Source organism: Lontra canadensis, unplaced genomic scaffold (genome assembly GCF_010015895.1).
Source record: "Lontra canadensis isolate GAN:19392208 unplaced genomic scaffold, GSC_riverotter_1.0 scaffold28, whole genome shotgun sequence".
In the NCBI taxonomy this organism is placed as follows: domain Eukaryota; kingdom Metazoa; phylum Chordata; class Mammalia; order Carnivora; family Mustelidae; genus Lontra; species Lontra canadensis.
The window spans coordinates 9,625,833-9,645,259 of NW_022631022.1; the positions used below are offsets into that span (position 1 = coordinate 9,625,833).

At 35.3% G+C, this 19,427-nt stretch overlaps 1 protein-coding gene across 4 annotated transcripts in view; it reads right to left on the reverse strand.

The window, feature by feature from the left end:
* Positions 1–19,427, reverse strand: part of MINDY2 (MINDY lysine 48 deubiquitinase 2) — a 73,418-nt gene that overhangs the window by 11,584 nt on the left and 42,407 nt on the right. For 3 of the 4 annotated variants that reach the window (XM_032864845.1, XM_032864848.1, XM_032864846.1), the window contains 2 exons: positions 17,175–17,277; positions 10,808–10,950 (listed from right to left, as the gene is read on the reverse strand). The exons of the other annotated variant lie outside the window; for it this stretch is intronic. In XM_032864845.1, coding sequence (XP_032720736.1) covers positions 10,808–10,950; positions 17,175–17,277 — 246 coding nt within the window. The remainder of the gene's footprint in view (positions 1–10,807; positions 10,951–17,174; positions 17,278–19,427) is intronic. 4 annotated transcript variants of the gene reach the window in all.

The window sequence follows — 19,427 nt, forward strand, 5'->3', positions numbered from 1 at the left end:
TACATACAAGTTTAACAAAAATGGTGTTTCTTTCTTAAAATAGGTGACCTGTCTTCTCATGGACCATCAGTCTCAATTTCTTCCCCTTTTAGATCTTGACATTTATCAAAGAAGTCTGTAGTCTACTGTCAATAATGCTAGTTATTACTCAACAGTTCCTTTATATAACTGCATTGTAGAATTGCAAAGTGGGGGCGCCTGGGTGGCTCAGTGCGTTAAACCTCTGCCTTCAGCTCAGGTCATGATCTCAGCGTCCTGGGATCGAGCCCCGTATCCGGCTCTCTGCTCAGCGGGGAGCCTGCTCCCCCCCCCCACCTCTGCCTGCCTCTCTGCCTACTTGTGATCTCTCACTCTGTCAAATAAATAAATAAAATCTTTAAGAATCGCAAAGTGTGTATTAATATAGTATGGAATAGTCTAGGCCCATTGGTTCTTGAGAGTCCACAATTAAATGACCATCAAGAATAGTTCTTGCTTGGGCACCTGGGGGGATCAGTTGGTTAAGCGTCTGCCTTCAGCTCAGGTCATGGCCCTGGAGTCATGAGATTGAGTCCTGCATTGGGCTCCCTGCTCAGTAGGGAGTCTGATTCTCCCTCCACCCATCCACTCATGTGCATTCTCCCTCTTTCTCTCTCTCTCACACAAAAATAAATAAAATCTTAAAAAAAAAAAAAAAAAAGAAAATAGTTCTTGCTTTTATATCCTAGCACTTTTGCTACATTATCTAGTCAAAGCATTCTTTTCTAAGCCTTCACTCTTCCTAATCTTACCAGTCTCTAAATACTAATCTCAAAAAAAAACTAATAAAGGATGCATATATTAAATTTGTAAATTATGCAGTAATGTATAAAATGTATATAAATTATTATTATTATTTTTAATTTATTTATTTGACAGACAGAGATCACAAGTAGGCAGAGAGGCAGGCAGAGAGAGAGAGGAGGAAGCAGGCTCCTGGCTGAGCAGAGAGCCAGACGTGGGGCTCGATCCCAGGACTCTGGGATCATGACCCGAGCCGAAGGCAGAGGCTTTAACCCACTGAGCCACCCAGGCGCCCCATATATAAATTATTTTATATGAAAATTTTATAGATAAATTTTTATAATTTATAATTATATAATTTTATGATTATAAAATTATAATTTTTATAAATTATATATTTATAATTATATAAATTTTAATTATATAAATTTTAAATATTTATAAAAATATTTATAATTTTTATAAACTAGGCAACTGGATCACCAAAGACAGAATGAAAAACTATTCTATCTAAAATACCCTGATGGGGGGCGCCTGGGTGGCTCAGTGGGTTGAGCCTCTGCCTTGGGCTCAAGTCATGATCCCAGGGTCCTGGGATCGAGCCCCGCATCAGGCTCTCTGCTCAGCAGGGAGCCTGCTTCCCGCTCTCTCTCTGCCTACTTGTGATCTCTCCCTCTCTCTGTCAAATAAATAAATAAAATCTTGAAAAAAAATAACAAAATAAAATGCCCTGATGGGGCACCTGGATGGCTCAGTTGGTTAAGCATCTGCCTTTGGCTCAGGCCGTGATGCTGGGGTCCTAGGATGGAGCCCTGTGTTGGGTTCCTTGCTCAGTGGGGAGTCTGCTTCTCCCTCTTCCTCTTCCCCCTCCCCCTTGCTCATGCTCTGTCTCTCTCTGAAATAGTCTTTAAAAAATAAATAAATAAAATACCTTGATAGGTTAGTCCTATACAGAGTATGGGTTACCTGTATTAACAACAACAACATATCATTGCAATTTGTAAATTGCTAAAAGAGAAGAAAACTTGTAAAACATATAAAAATATTAATCATACAGCCTTTAAACATGGAGGAAAGCACTGCCCAAATATTTTTGGTTGCTTTGCTTGGAATCAAATTACTTAATGTCTTTGGACCTTAGTTTTCTTTTCTTTATTATAAAGTAATATAAAGGCAGTTCAATCAGAGAATTTCTGAGATATTTTATAAATTGAAAGATCAACTTTACTACTACTTAACAAGCAGGCATCTTTCCCATCTACAAATAGCTTTCTTATCCATCCGGAGAGGCAGAGCTATTGAGTGTGGGCTTGAAAGTCAGGTTGGAGCTGCTTACAAACTGAATGGTCTTAGGCAAGTTACTTAGTGCCTGTAAGCCTATTCTCAGTTGTAAAGTGGGAGTAATAATACCCACTCCTCATAGGGAAGCTGTGAAAATTAAGTAAGATAATGCATATTAAGTGTTTAAAACAATGCAAGGCACATTAATGCTTAATGAATATAAGATTCTATATTCATGAATACCACCGAACTCTATCTCAGTTTCTATATCTATTGCCTTTTCCTCCCTCCTATTTAGAAGAAAAAAATGAATCTCTCTGCCTACCCTATCAAATCTATCATTTGTCTTAGTGTGTTTCTACATTCCTCATCCCTGCCCCCCACTTAATGTGACAATTTTGATGTATCCACCACCTTTCAAAAATAACTAGATTAGGGGGACCTGGGTGGCTCAGTTGGTTGAGCAACTGCCTTCAGCTCAGGTCATGAAACTGGAGTCCAAGGATCAAGTCCCACAGCGGGCTCCCTGCTCGGCAGGGAGTCTGCTTCTCCCTCTGACCTCTCCTCTCTCAAGCCCTCTTTCTCGCTCACAAATAAATAAAATGTTTTTTAAAAAAATAACTAGATTAAAAAAATAAAATAATTCAACTTTTATTTAAATGTAGCCTTGTGTGGGGAAAAGAAAATCCCAATGTAGTCTTAGTCAAAGAGGAAAGAGAACAGATTTATTTATTATGGCCTTAGCACTTATTTAGAACTGTATCTCCTTTTTTTTTTTTTTAAAGATTTTTATTTATTTATTTGACAGAGAGAGAGAGATCACAAGTAGGCAGAGAGGCAGGCAGAGAGAGAGAGAGAGAGGGAAGCAGGCTCCCTGCAGAACAGAGAGCCTGATATGGGGCTCGATCCCAGAACCCTGAGATCATGACCTGAGCCGAAGGCAGAGACTTAACCCACTGAGCCACCCAGGCGCCCTGTATCTCCCTCTAAACCACTTTTCACTTCTAATCCCTAAATGTAAAGTAAAAATGCAAACAAGCAAAAGCCAACCTCAAAAACCCTGGTTTTGAATACACTCCACGAGAAATGTAACTAAAGCGAAGGGGTAGAAGAAATAGTAATGACATGGGATAGAAAGGCTAACATGGATAAGGGATGATTAAGAGGAAGTCATGAATAGACACAACAACAAAAGAGGGTGTCATGATGTGGAAACAGCTACATAGATGTCATTATATAAACCAAAGTTAAGCTAAGTGATCTACACAGGGGTCAAGGAATTTGTAGTTTATCTTACTAAAGAGAAAGCAGAAAGTACTGGATAATGGAGAAGGATCATAAGAATAAAATGGAGTAACTAGATCTTAGCTATAGAATTATATATTCTAGAATCTAACAGTCCTAATCACATAGATAATATGAGAAGCAAAACAGACCTACAAGGTCTTTCCTAAAATTAGATGTACAAGGGTAGTTATTTACAACTCATTTTTACACTTTCAAATTTCCTGCCTGGATAAAAAAGTCACCTCACTAGCTAGAACCACAGGAATGGCCCTGAAAGCATCTGCTCTCTCACTAGGAACTCCTGCTGCTTTCAGATCCTCGTCTAGTTATGTTGATGCACAAATCTTCACAGGATCAGTATTCATTAGGGATTTGCCAAGATGATCTGCCTGGTTTACCTGAACAAGATTAGGTGGAGGTATATGGAGCAAGGTAACAGAAGTGACAGCAGAAATTGGCATATATATTTGTTCCTGACAGACAGATGAGGGATGAAGAGTTTAAAAAACGATTCACGGAGGGCACTATTACAATAGACCACTAGCAAGAGCTGGACTTGATTATTTTGCTAGTGATGAGATGGAACAGTACAGGCACTTGTCAGGGTTTAGTAGTGGTAAATCACAAATCTAGGAATAATAAGGGGCCTTACCAATAAGAAGGAGTCAATGAATATCTATGGTTGGGGAAAATATCATGAGAGGCTATGCAATCAAAACCATAGATTATGCTGTGTTAGTTGAGAAGTGTGAAGTCGATTGGTAGATGTTATTCAGGGGTTAAAAAAAGTCAATATGACTCACACAACCATTGTGACTCTGTAATGGCAGAAAGCTTAATAAAAAGTCTATGAAGATGGAATCATAAAGTTAGTAAAGAGAATACTTTGTCCAGGTACAAGTTTTAGAAATATCTATAATCTTCAGTGCTTTACAAAGAGTCATCAAGAAGTCTAACCTAACAGAGAATTTGCCTCTGCTTCTATTTAGTGTCTAAAGAGAGGAATTAGAACAAAGATGAGTACTGGAGAAGGTTGTAATAGACATATACCTCCCCTTTGGTCAAATAAAAGTCCATAGCTCATTTATCTCTAGAATTTCAGGAGACTTTAAATGAAAAAAGTTTTTTACACATAGAGTTTAGAAAGTTCCTAAAGAAATAACATAACCAATAAGGAAACTGGAAATGACCTTTCCTAGGTAATCCTTTGTCCTGACAACATGGACTTCTTCCTTGTAGGTCTTGGTCCTGGGACAATAGTGGCATAGTGGCATTATGATATGACATGGTTATCAGAAAGCATAAAAATTCTTTCTGCAAATCACAATAAAGATAAGCCCCACAAATAAAATAATTTGGCTACAGACACATATGACATTATTAATTTATTATCGACATTTATATAAATACTATACTTCAATATTACATAATTTATTATTATAGGGTACTAGTTATAGATACCACTTATCTGTAATAGAAAATATTCTATCCCTATGTTAAATTTATTTTTTGTTGAAAGTATATCTGTATATATAAATGTATATATATTTCTATATATATAAATGTATATATATATAATACATATATAAATGAACTGTATATATATAAACTGTATATATAAATGAACTGTATTTATACTATAGGTATTCCAAAGAGTTCACAGGGGTAGGAAGATGGGAAATAAAGTAATCATTAAATATGAATGCATAAAATGGCTCTAAAATCTCAGGGGTCTTCAAAGTGAAATGTTATGAAGACCTAATATAGTATTAAAAGTAGCCATATCTTGTTTGAAAAGCAGCTTTATAGTTTTTCTTTACTTATATCCTTATTAGATTATAGAGTCCCTGGGGTTTGAATTTATAAAGCACTAGAGAAACTCTTAACAGCCCAGAAATTAGTGGTAGAGAATAATAGTCTTAATGCTGGACAGGTTTAACAGAACAAGGGCACAATCTTATATCCTATTTCCTTATCAAGCAAGTATATACCATGTTGGAGGAATGCCTTCCCTAAACTCTATTAAGTATACTTTTAGGGCTTCTAGCTCTACACCAACAGCCAAAGGAATGTTATAGATTTTGTTGTAGATCAGTTAATCAGCCACTGGGTCAGAGGAGGGAAAGTGACTCTAACTCTTATAAAAGAATGTGCTCTTTGGGGGGCCTGGGTGGCTTAATCCGTCAAGTGTCAGACTCTTGGTTTCAGTTCAGGTCATGAACTCAGGGTCATGGGATCAAGCCCTCTGAATTAGATTCTCAGCAGGGAGTTTGCTAGAGATTCTCTCTCCCTTTCCATCTTCCTCTATCCCTCCTCCTGCTCATGTGCTCTCTCTCTAAAATAAATAAATAAATCATGAAGTGGGGGGGGGGGGAACCACACCCAGAATGTTCTTCTTAAAAAAAAAAAAAAAAAAAAAAGTACTCATTAAGTACTCTGCCAGATGTAAAGCAGTATCTTATTTACAGACCCTCAGGACTAGATAGTTCAATAGGAATACAGGAAATATGGATTGAGAGGATTATAATGGGGCATAAATAAATTGTTCACAAGCCTATAAGATCCTTGGAAAACAAAGGATTTGCATCATATTAAAATGGAGCTATTTCACTAAATGTAATGCATGTTCCTTGTTTGGACCCTGGTTTGAACAAATTGTTTATCAAACAATTTGAGGGACAAATGGGAAACTTGAATATGGCTTGGGTATTAGATGATATTAAAAACTGTAGTTAATTTTGTTAGATACAGTAATGGTACTGTGATGTGAAAGGAAAATGTTCTTGTTTAGAGAAGCATATTGAAATATAAGCAAAAATAGGTGAAAATAGTCAATACCAAATTACTGACAGTGATGAGTATACTAGGCATTTAATAATTTAATTTTAATAATTTTAAATAATTTTAATAATTTAATGACATTAGTGTCATTACTTTTTTCTAAGTTTGCCATTTTTCATAAAAAACAAAAAAAGCAGTGTTACTGTTTCAGTTTTGTGGTCACTACAGTAAACAAGGGAAACTAAGCATTTCCCTTAGTGACTGACCACCAAAATAGTTGTTCTCATTTATCCCTTCTATAAAAACAGGATTACCTTAGTGAAGAATGATGTTCCTAAATTTCTCTGGTTTTCTATTCTTTATTGCACCCACTTAACAAAGTCCCAAGTCCAGAATAACAAGCTAGCTACCTTTGCCATGCCTATACCCTCATGAACTCATGAATACTTCTGCAGAAAGATTACACAAGAGGTATATTCATGTAATAATTACCATCCTCAAGACTACCTTAATTTCTCTAATTAGAACTTTCTCCTACATGCTGTAAAAACTATTTCAAACGACCTCCTTCAAATTTGTTACCGAACTTAACTACTCAATCTTAGTAAATGATCTTGCCTTCCAAATAGTAGCAGACACTAGGAAGCATTTAAACAGTAGCTTTCTCTACTTCCTGCCATCAGATCTATAAATTAGCTGTACTCATAGTCTATTCCTTCCCTCCTATACAACGAAGAAGTCTCTTTTTCAACTAAGGGTTAATCCCTTTCGCCTGTGAAAATTTCTATCCTTTCTCACCTTCTTAGGAGCCTTCTCTCATCAACTATCTCCTCTCCGGTATCTTCAACCTTTCTCTCTCTACTGAGTCATTCAATATTGAAACATGATCACATCTTTCATATTAAACAACAACAACAACAACAACACCCCTCTGGATCCATACTCCACTACAGCTCTGAGCCACTGATGTCTATGCTTCCCTCAGACAGTTTCAGTTTACTATCATGTTTCTTTTTTTTTTTTTTTTAAGATTTTATTTATTTATTTGACAGAGAGAGATCACAAGTAGTCAGAGAGGCAGGCAGAGAGAGAGAGAGGAGGAAGCAGGCTCCCTGCTGAGCACAGGACCCTGGGATCATGACCTGAGGTGAAGGCAGAGGCTAACCCACTGAGCCACCCAGGCGCCCCTACTATCATGTTTCTAGTTCCTGACATCCCAATCATTTCCTAACCAATTCAAATTGAGTTTTTTCTGCTGCAACTATTCTCTAAAAGATACCAATGAAATCCATATCATGTTTTACTCCCAGTGTTGTCATCTTCCACATCTTCTCAACAGCATTTAACAACTGAGATCTCTAGTCTTCTTGAAATACTCTCTCCCTGTTGTCTTACATGATACCATACTCTTTAGATTTTCCTTTTCTTCTTTTCTTTCTCAGTCTCCTTTGCCAGTTCATACTCCTTTAGTTGATTCTTAAATACTGGCTCTCCTTAAATCTCGGTCCTAATTCTTCTCTTTTCTCCCCATTCTTTATTTTCCTTGTAAATCTCATCCTCTCCCAAAATTACTATTTATACACAAAAATTATTCCAGTCTTGAAACATTTGCCCTACATTTCCACTTGGAGATATGCCTCAGAAGCACCTCTAACAGTTCCAAGGCTGATTCGTGCTATTTGTTGTCTTTTTTTCAGCGTTCTCGGTGTCAGTGAAGGACATTGCCATTTTATCCAGTTCCGCATGCTCAGAGCCCAGAAACATTCTTTCTTAGTTTTTACATCCTAATCACCAAATCTGGTAGATTGTACCTCCTAAATTTCTACGGAATCTTTCTACTCTCCATTTCTTTACCATCCTAGTCCAAGTCACTGTAACATCTTACTTGGCCCCTGCAATAGTCTAAGTCCACATCCACATTTACCCAAAAGTCCAAAGCACCTTAATGTTGTACAAAGGGGCCACGAAGATAACACAACACCTCAGATACACTGTTTAGCCAGAGAATAAGGTTTACTGAGAAAAATGTGAAAGCAGAGAAATAGCAGAATGTACCCGTTCTCTGAGTTATCATTATCTCACAGAAATGTATACTTTGTCCAGAAACAGATACCTGGTAGAAAGTGCTTGAAGAGAGGTACCCCCCTTCCCCAACCACATAGAAACATTGGGAATACCTAGGTGACTAGTAAAGGATTTCTGTTCAGAGACATAGCCTTGACAGAAAAGAGAACACCTACAGTTTAGTTTGGGGAGGTTGCCTAACCACCATCAATGACAGGCAGAGATCTTGTTTTCCCACTGAACTATCTCACCCCTGCTGAGCCAAAAAAAAAAAAAAAAAAAAAAAAATGCCCCCAAACAAAAAACAAAACAAAAAGAACCACTAGGCCATCAGGAGACCAAGGTGTGTTTCTCCTCTTAACTCAAGACTCTACAAGATCTGGTACCTGTTTATCTTTTTAGTCTTACATCATGCCTCTTAATTTCTATGCTTTAACCACACAGGCCTTCTTTTCATTCCTTAAGGAATTAAGTTCTTTCCCTTCTCCAGGCTTTTGCACACACATGCTCTATCTGCTTAGTTAATCCTTTTTTTGCTAACTGATTAAACTCCTACAAGATTCATTCTTCAAATCTCAGTTTATTTTTTTTTAATTTTTAAAAAAGATTTTATTTATTTATTTGAGAGAGCGAGAGAGCACAAGCAGGGGGAGCAGCAGGCAAAGGGAGGGAGAATCAGGCAAGGAGCCTGATGCAGGGGGCCGATCCCAGGACACTGAGATCCTGACCCCAGGCGAAGGCAAACGCTTTAACAACTGAGCCACCCAGGCGCCCCCAAGTCTCAGTTTAAATGTTCCCTTCCCAAGAAATCTTTCCTGACATACCTAGCTAGGTTATAAGTCCTGATAACAGCACTCACAGCATGTTTATGGACCCCTTAAAGTGTATCCCAATAGAAATAATAACTATTTGTACAATTATTTAACATATGTTTCTTGCCAAACTCAGGGGTCCTTAAATGGTAGGAACCAAAGCTGCCATGCTCAGGCTGCAACACTTGGCTGAGCACCCAGACACAATCATGCTTAATAGTATTTGTTAAATGACTGAGGTATGGACTTGAAGAGATCCGGTCAAGCAAGATGACTTAGCAATATACACTATATGGCAGTAATTCTGATTCTAAGGTTTTGGAGCCTTAAATTTCTGAAAAGTATGGGTGACTCTGGGCCAGCACCTAGCACACAACTACCTCAAATGTGGGAACAATACAAATGAACCCCTGCTCTAACTAATACAACAGGAGAGCTAAGGCTTTAGAATATTTTTTAAATTAATTTTTTTAAATTTAAATTCCAGTGTAATTAACATATGGTTATTAGTTTCAGTTGTACAATATAGTGATTCAACAATTCCACATACTGCTCAGTACTTAGGGCATTCATATGTAAGCAAACAAATCACTATTTTACACTGCTTTGTGCAATTCATTGATTAAAGTGTTGAAGCAAATATGAAGACCCCATTTCTAACTTCAATCCACTTACTTTCATTTAGAGAAAGAAGGCACATTTACACGAAAAGAAAACTGGTAACTAGGTACTCATCCATAAGGGAAATAAGAATGACATGGCTCACAGCAGCTAGAGGAGGTTGGGTAAAGTAGTGATCCTCAGCATCAGCTGCACATTTAAATCACCTGGGGAGCATTTAACAAATACATATGCTTAGGTCCTACCTCTACACATTCTGATTGAACTGAATTTGTAGTGAGGTCTGGGCATTGGTATTTTTTAAAAAGCTTCCAGGTAGGTCTAGCATACAACCTGGTTGAGAACTACTGGTTTTAGGAGAAAAGGAGTAGCTGTACTGGAGAGTTCGTATTTGAAAGGCTTCTTAAAAGCTAGGTGAAATGTGGATAAGCTAAGAGGAGTGAGGATCTTTTCAAATAGGAATTAAGGAGTAAGAAATGATGGAAAAAGTGCAGAAATGGTAAAGCATTAAGTGTGTATGAAGACAGATGATTATTAATGAGTAGGCAGACTATATGGCTGAGTACAGTGTTGGCATAGGACGATAGCAGAAAACACCTTGCATTTTTATCTTCTAAGCACTGAGTGCTACTGAGCATTTTTCCTATATTATTGACACGATCAGAGTAGTATTCTACCACGGAAGGCCCCCTTAAGTAGTGAAACTCCTCAAATAGGCAGCAGCTGTCAAAATGGAAGAGATGGGTGAAGAAATGACAAAGAGGATAAATCAGTAAGATTTTTTTGCAGAGCCATAAATGGCCTAAGAAGAATTTAAAGTCACACTGATAGCTTTAGTAATAATAAACACTATCATAAAGACAAATCCTCATTCTTTCTTCTAACTTCCCCTCAAAGATATACATCCATCTTTAGCGATCATAGTTCTCTTTATCTTTTTTTCTTAGAAAGGAAATAATATTTTTTAACACAGTAATCTGTGAAAAAGGAGTTGAGAATTAAAACAAAAAGCTGATTTGAAGTAACACTTAAATTGTGAATCCACTGCATCCTAAATATTTCATAATTACCTTCATAAATCCGATGAATAAAGAATATTATGCTGAATTTTTTTTTATTTTGAAGTAGATCATAAGACACCTCTAAATCCAGCTCCTTTAATTTAGAATAACAATTAAATAGCTATTTCTATATCATACCTTGTATTTGGTCATGGTGCTAAAATGATTATTCCGAAAGAACACACAAAGTTCTCCTTCCTGAACCGTTGAAGTTAGTTCACATAATCCATGGTATGTCAGTTGAGTGGCTGTGTTATTTAGAAACTGCTCAGCTACAAAGCCTATGGAACCAATGCATAATATTAGATAGAAGAATAATTTCAGAATTAAAAAGTTTTTTCTATTTATATTGTGGTCCAAGTATGAATAAAGGCCAATCAAAATAAGATTTAACTACTATAACATGATGACTCCAAATTGAAGATTTTTCTTTGTAATTATGCTATGGAAGATGTGTCTATAGACATTCTCCATCCTAAAGAAACAGTTACATGAGCTTCTTTTTAACAATAAATGTATTTGCTTATACTCCACCTACTTCCAAAAAGGATTTTAGGCAACTACCAATAGAAGATACAGACAAAATAACACTAAAGCCTATTAAAACAAATAAGAAGGCATGAGTTAGCAATTTAAAAAGTAGGAATTAAAGATGTAGGTCAACAGTGACTTTCCCAGTGGAAAGGTGTTTAACAACTTCAGTTGTTTTAAGATGTTAACAAAGACCCTAGATAATTCTCAATTCACAAACTGTTCAGTTTTTGCTGAATAAAAGACTAAAAACTTAAAGTAGGTGTGAGACTAAGTAGAAAAAATTGGGATAACTGATGCCACTTTTATCCTAATGTCCTCCCACATATACCACTCATTATGTAGATATATCAAGTTCAGAGACAGAAATGATCTCTTTTCTTTTCAAAACACAGTGAAATATAAAGTTTACTGGGGTTTAATTTAAAAGATGTATGTACAGTTGATCCTCATTATTTGTGTACTTTCATATCTGCAAACTTGCCTAGTAACTAAAATTTATTTATAAATCCAAAAATCAATACTTGCTGTGCTTCAGGGTAAATCTTGGATCTGGGCAAAGTGGCAAAATTTTTGAGTCACTCAATGCACACATTCCCCACTGAGGTCAAGCAAGGCAATGTTCTGCCTTCTTATTTCAGCTTTCTTACTATAAACAGACTTTTCACAGTCTATTAGCTATGCCTTTCGGGGTGTGTAAAATGGCCCTCAAGCATACTGCTGAAGCGCTGGGGAGTCAAAGGCTGTGATGTGCCCTATAGAGAAAACACATTTTTGCCCAGATTCATTCAGACATGAGTTATAGTGCTGCTGGCCACGTGTTTGATTTTAATGAATCAACAATATGTATTAAATAAATGTCTAAATAAATAAATAAATGTCTCTAAATAGAAACACAAATAAAACAAGGTTATATATTGATCAGCTGATGAAAATCTTGTGACCAGAGGCTCATAGGAACCTACTCTTGTGTTTCCCCTAGGAGCAGTGGCTCAGTATTCATGAATTGAATGTTCACAGCAACTTTACAGAATGTAACTACCAGGAATAATGAGAATCTGTGTAAATAACTTGAAAAGCTGTATTCTTCTTCTTTCCTTCTTTTTTCTTCCTTCATCCTTGTGCTCCCTTCCTTTAATAAGGAATATCTCAGTAGCAATGGGGGTGAGGGTGGGGGTGGGATAGGGTGGAACAGAAAGCTCTAAAAAGTTTTATAAGTGGGCAGAGAGGCGCAGTTACAGGGAGAAAAGAGAAACCTCCATTAAGAAACTGACACCTCAACAAGAAATTGAAAATAAACTTGGTAGGGCCAGAGGCAGCTGGATGACATAGGTTTATTCCACTCCCTCTCTATCCCTCACCCTTAGTGTCAAGCTAGAGCACTTCAAGCTGCAAAGTGGTTGTAAAAAGCTACCAATGTATCACACTATTCCAAGGAATTGGTTAAGGCTGGAGGGGAAGTGCAAAAAAGTTATACAGAAGGTCCCTGCCAAAGGAAATTTATAGCTCATTTGCAACTTCCTGCATTTATATATTTATAAGAGCTCCCTGTTTCAATTATTACCATTACTTTGCAAAGTACTAAGTTACTGAGGACAATATATCAGTTATATACTAAAGCACTTGCTATATATAACAGTAAGTCTTAAGCACTATACCTATGCTGAGAAGTAGCACTGCTCTACGTAATATCCATGTTACTAAATGCTTCCTTCAGAAAGACGTTTCTAAATACCCCTCCCACATCTCACACAATATCCTCTCTAAAAATTCCTTTCAAAAAGATTAAAAAAATGAGTGGAGGGGTGCATGGGTGGCTCAGTCGTTGGGCGTCTGCCTTTGGCTCAGGTCATGATCCCAGGGTCCTGGGATCAAGCACCGCATCGGGCTCCCTGCTCGGCGGGAAGCCTGCTTTTCTCTCTCCCGTGCCCCCTGCTTCTGTTCCCAATCTCGCTGTGTTGCTCTCTGTCAAATAAATTTTAAAAAATTTAAAAAAAAAAAGAGTGGAGATTACTGAATTCACAACATTATTTCATGTGTGTAAAATTAAAAAATGCTACACTAGAAAGGTCTTTCTCAGCTACTACTTTCTAGAGAACAGGATATCAGCTCAAGAGAGAATACATGACTTGCTCAAGGACATAAAACTGGTTACAGCAAAGTGAAGACTGGAGCCCAGGAGAATTACTGGTATTAAGTTTAAAAATTTAGTGCTGATTATTATAAATGCAAACTGAATTGTATTTCTCCCAAGCCATAAAACGTAATCTAATTTAGACTTAGAGAGAACAATGTTTCCATATTCTTTTGCCAACTCTTAAAATGAGCCCTGTGATTTTCATGGAATATTAAAAAGCTTAATGGAGGAGGAGAAAACACTTTTTATTTTACAGAAGACTGCCAACTAATAAACATAGAAGGAATAAGAAAAATATCATAATCACCATAGTAGGGGTTGATTCAGACAAGAACCAGTGAATGCCAATTGTACTAGCTAAAAGATTATTAGGGAACAGGGTATTCACACAGTTTCAAAGCACGATACCAGAGATTACTAATTAATTACAAAAGGCAAGGGCATCTTTATAACAAAGAAATCTGGCAGATACTGCCTTAATCATATTTCAACATCACCAATAATGGGATAATCAGACATCTTGTACCACCTGAATGTGATGCACTGCGAAAGACACGGTATCCAGCACCTATGTAGTATTCCCACCAAAAATATATGACCTATTCTACTCATGACGAAACAATCAAATGAATCCAAATTGAGGACTATTCTACAAAAAAACTGGCCTGGACTAATTAGAAAAGTCAGTATCAGAAAAGACCAAAAAGAAAAAAAGAAGAGAAAAAAGATTGGGATCTGTTCTAGATTACAGGAAGCTCAATTGAAATGACAATTAAATGATTCTTGATTGGAGCCTACACTGAAAAATCTTCAAAGCTAAAAGGGGCATTATTGGGACAATTGGAAAACTGAGAATATGAACAGTATTATTAGATAAATATACTGTATTTGCTACAAGTAGCATCACTTGTATTGATGCTAAATTTCCTGAGATAATTGTATTATGACTACATAGAACTCTTGTTTTTAGGAGACAACTGTTGAAGCATTAATGGATAAAGTTCTATGATATTTGCAATTAATTCTCACATGATTTAGGAAAGTGTGTGTGTGTGTGTGTGTGTGTGTGTGTGTGTCTACAGAGAAAGAAAGCAAAACTTCAATATGTTAACAATTGGTGAATTCAGGCAAAGTGGATTATAATCATTGTACTTTCCAATTTTTTCATGAGTCTGAGAGTTTTCAAAATAAAGAAAAAGAAGAGTAAATCAGTATCATTTAATCAGAAATAACATGAATTCAAACTATAATCTTCACTGTTGATGGCATATGATAAAAGCTCAATAAATATTTAAATAAATGAATATCCTGGAATTATTTGAGCTTTTTTTTTAACTTAGGAATAACTGTTAAAGAAGAAATTATTCCTAAGAAAGCAACTGGAATTAAATGACCAGCTCAAGTAAAGTCTGGCAGCTGGTACTGTGCGTTTTGTTTTTTTTTTTTCCTCACTGATTTTTGCTGCCATGCCATAACCATCATTATAACTAGATTCAAAAAAGTACTGCCACCCAAAATATGTAGCAAATAATACATACTCTCTAAGTACATGTAAAAGTTCTGTACTTTTACTTACAAGGTATTGCCATCAAAAGAAAAAAAAATGTTATCTGAAAGAAGGTAAAAGAATATCTAATTCTATTTAGCTAAAGAACATTGCTTTTTCATCAAAAAGAATGATAGTAAAAATATATCTTGTATCCTACACCTTACAGAGATGAAATATTTGAATTAAAAAAAAATAAGTAGTTACCACCTGAGATTAAAGCTTAATACTTTTTAATAAAGAAGGATTAGAAATAAACCACCTTTGGGATATTTTATTGATTCAGAAGGAAAGTTACAGTTGTGGGCCAAAGAGAAAAAGGAAGCAGACTCCTTCAGCTGAACACTATACCCAAGCAAATATGAGGAAGAAAACAATGCGAGGAAGCTAAATTGCTATATTGTAAGTAAAAATGTCCATTGTGGTCTTTTCTTTCCTATATCATTTCTTAGTGCCTATACAAATAAACTACTGTAACTGAATAATTATTTCAAACAGACTATACATTTGTAGTATACTGAAATCTGCATAAAATTATTCCTTGCTATAAAAATCTGACATGCAGAATTCTACCATATAAAATTTATATACCAAGAAATTAATCAATTCTGGTACATATTGCCCCAAAATTCTATAGCACTAAAGAGGATTATTCCTTCCTTGCTTTTATCAAGGAGTTCTTCTCAAGGTATCAATACTATATAAATTAGTTACAGTTTATGTTAGAGAAACAGTAACAATAATTGTAACATCAGGTAGAGAGAAAGGAGAAGTGACGAAGGGGCTGGATTTTTGTTGTTGTTCACTTTGTTAATTAGCATATTGCCTAAGTACATTACATTACTTGTTACATTACAGCCTGGCTTAGGAAAAATGCTGTTATCAAGTATTCCCCATAGCTTCCCATCCTATAAGCCTGTTCACCCAAACATCATTTTTACAGCTATCATTCCATCTATTAACACTTGCTGAATCCTATGTCCCCTCAATTACTACTGAATAGCATATCAGAAATTACAGAGAGAGCAGGCATCTACACATGGAAATTTTTTTTATAGTCTATTTGTTCAGGAATATATAGTAATGAAAGTTTGGGTAAGAAAAGAAAAGTTCTAGTGAATGGAATTTTGTTATAATTGAAAGTATTTTTAACAGCTTTTGTTGCTCGTCTGTCCCCTAAAATTAAAATTTCATTGCCTTGGGTTGCAGTGAAAGAGCTGTTATACAAATCAGTGATTGGTATCCCTGTATATTTATGTATTTATTGAAAGTAAAAACCTAGGATGATTACAAAAAAAAAAAACCACACACAAAAAAAACACCAAAAACCTAGGATAAGTCTCCACTAAAATACTCTCTTTTCTTGCTACCTGCTTCTTGAATAAACATTTAAATTTATGGGTAATTGAATAATTACTTGATTAATGTAGCATGTGATACATGTAAATAGCTTCTCATATGTTCTTATATACTCTTGTAGTCACTTAGGTGTATTTTTAATGTGGTGATTATAATCAACTTTTATTATACCTCATGTAAAAGACCTGTGTCTGAGAGGAAGATGATGATGAAGCCCATTCCCTATTCTCATCATCTCCTCTCTCGTTTATCCTTCAAACGGAGGAGAACAGGAGCCCAGCCCAAGTATTCATGCACATTTATAAGTGAAGTGGATTGTAGGAAAGATATCCAAATACTATGGATCCCCAAAACACTCTGGTTTCAAATGTACTTTTCCCTTCATTGACCAGAACACAGATGAAAAAAACATGAAACTGCTTCTATAATGATAAATTTAACAATTTTAATTAGTGAGGGATTAGGAAATCTGATGATCTGAGGTATACTTTCATTTAGAATGGTTCTCCAATACACTATATTGTACTGAAACATAAGGCAGAACTCTATTGAAATAAACACTTGAGTACATAATACTCATTTCAATCAATTAGAGGAGGAATTGTAAAGTTCACTCAGTACTCCCAAATAATAATCCTTTTGTAAAAAAGGTAATTATCAATAACTCCTGTGTAATTGACCACATCAAAGCTAACAAGTGATTCCAAAGACTTTTAGTAGAATCCAAGCCTGATTTTAGAAGTCAAGTGAAAAGCATTCTAGATAAAAAACCTTTCACTGGTATCTTTATGAATAATTACTTCTTTTATAATTCCTACAAGTAGCATCACTTGGATTTTTTAGAAGTCTTATTTGTGACACTTAAAAGCTACTAAATTATAACACAAATTATTTTGCCAAGAATAAATCAGGTATTAGGAGCACTCACCCACCTTCACTAACGAGCTCACTATTGTCTGACTGCTTACAAGAGATGATCTTCTCCACTAGTTGGTTGTAGCTGCAGTTACCAACAGCTTTTACAATGTCATCAATCTAGAAAACAAATGACTGTCTCACTAATCACGATAAGATTAAAAACAATAACAAAGAAACCCATATCACTTTTTAGGGTTTTATTCTAATATTAAATGTAAAAATATTACTTATGAAAAAGAAAATCAACATCCAACAGTTCCTAATTTTGTTTACAGCTCATTATAACATATTATGAAAAATATTGCTTAGCTGTATTTCAATTATGCAAAAAATGATGAAATGGGATTATAACATGCAACTTTATTTCTTAAGGTTGTGAAGATGCATTTAAGTGATTAAAATAAAAAGTAAACTATTTCAGGGGGAAAAATAAGAACATTTCATTTTTTTCTAAAAAACAAATATTCTGTATTTAGAGCAAGGCAAATCTAAAGATAATTTATGGGATTAACAAAGTTCTCCCATTTTATTTATTTAGTCCTTAGGAAAGTATAGTGGAGATGCAAGTAGACGTAACCATATCATTTTCCTGAAGAAAAGTTAATATATATTAATCAGGGATAGAATTTGCCTCATGAGACTTATTTAATCTTTGTCTTTGGCAGTAGAGTAGAAAAGTAAATGCAATGTCTTAAGCTGTAGGAAAATGAAATTGGGCATCTCTACTCTCCTTCCATTATACTTTGCTTTGACTATTGAAGAAAAATAGGTTTCTGGTGCCTAAACAACTTGTTTTGATTGCCATCCCATCTGTAACATATATTTACTTATAATCTATTTACATGTACTACTGTATTGATTAAACAAATACAAATTAATATAATGATATAACATAAGAAGGCCAATGTTTTCTTTCCACATCCAAATGATCTTCTTGAACACTTAGACTTTGAATACAATTCTTCACATAGTATCTGTACAAATAATACTCTGGACAATAGTTCTCAAACTGGAGAGCATGTAAAAAAGATCTAAAAGAATTCCAGGCTCAAGTTGCTTCTCAGTTGTCTAATTTTTCATTCCACTGTTGCATAGCAAAGTTTAGGGAAAACTGCCCTAGGCTACAATTATTTTGTTCCTGCGAAATTCTACGATAGAAAAAGCCTTTGAACCATTGTGGGACCAACTATTGAGAAGAGCAGTTAATTGAAAAAAAGTCAAAGCAAGGAGTTGTGAAAAAATTTTATATATACACCTTGAACATTTCATGTTAAAATACACAATGTATTCACTTGTCAGTCTTTTGATGTAGAGCCAAATAACTTTTTCTTTGAAAGCAGAATCTTAAATTCTATGTAAACAACATAAGAGTATGGCTTCCAGTTTTTATTTAAAGTGAAAACTTAGACCCTTAAGAAGCAATCTGAGGGCACAGCAACTTTAGATTTTCATTATTTTTCTTAACAATTTTACTCTTTATAGCAATTTTCTTTAGTGACCCAACTTCATTAAGTCTTTCCAAAAGGTATGAATTTTTAATCCAGGGAATCCACAAAATACAAATACAAGATCAATACACAAAAATCAACTGCACTTCTATAGACCAGCAATAAACAATATGAAGATTTCAATACAGAGATTTCATAGGCCAAATCTCTACATTAGCATTTCAGTAAATGAATTCATTTGGGAGCCTTTTATGCACTGCTGTGTACCAGCTGCTGTTAGAGACCGCAGGCTCAGCAGTGAACAAAAGAGATGGTCTGTGCTTTCATAAAGGTTACATTCTAGAGTAAAGACAAACAACAAACCAAATGAGCAAATACATGCTAGGTAGTTATATGTAGTGGTGTACAGCTATTTTTTGTTCATTTTCACTGTATAGTATTCCATAGTATGGATATAGCATAATATAGTTTTTTTTCACTCATTTTTTGATGGCTAAGTTGCTTGCACTTTTGGGATATGACAAAAAATATCACCATGAATAGCCTTATACATTTATCCACTTCTACACACAAAGAGTTTCTCTAGGAAATATGTTTTGTCAAATTGCTAAGTCTTAAGGTATGCTTATCATCAACTTTACTTTAGAACTCCAAACTGCTTTCCAAAGCAGAAAGCCAATTTATTTCCTCATCAGCGCAAAATGAGAATTCTCTACATTGCACATCTTCTCCAACATTTAGTACTGTCAGACTTTTAAATATTAATTGTTCTATGTTCTAATGGGTATATAGTGATAACTCATTTTGGTTTTTATTTCC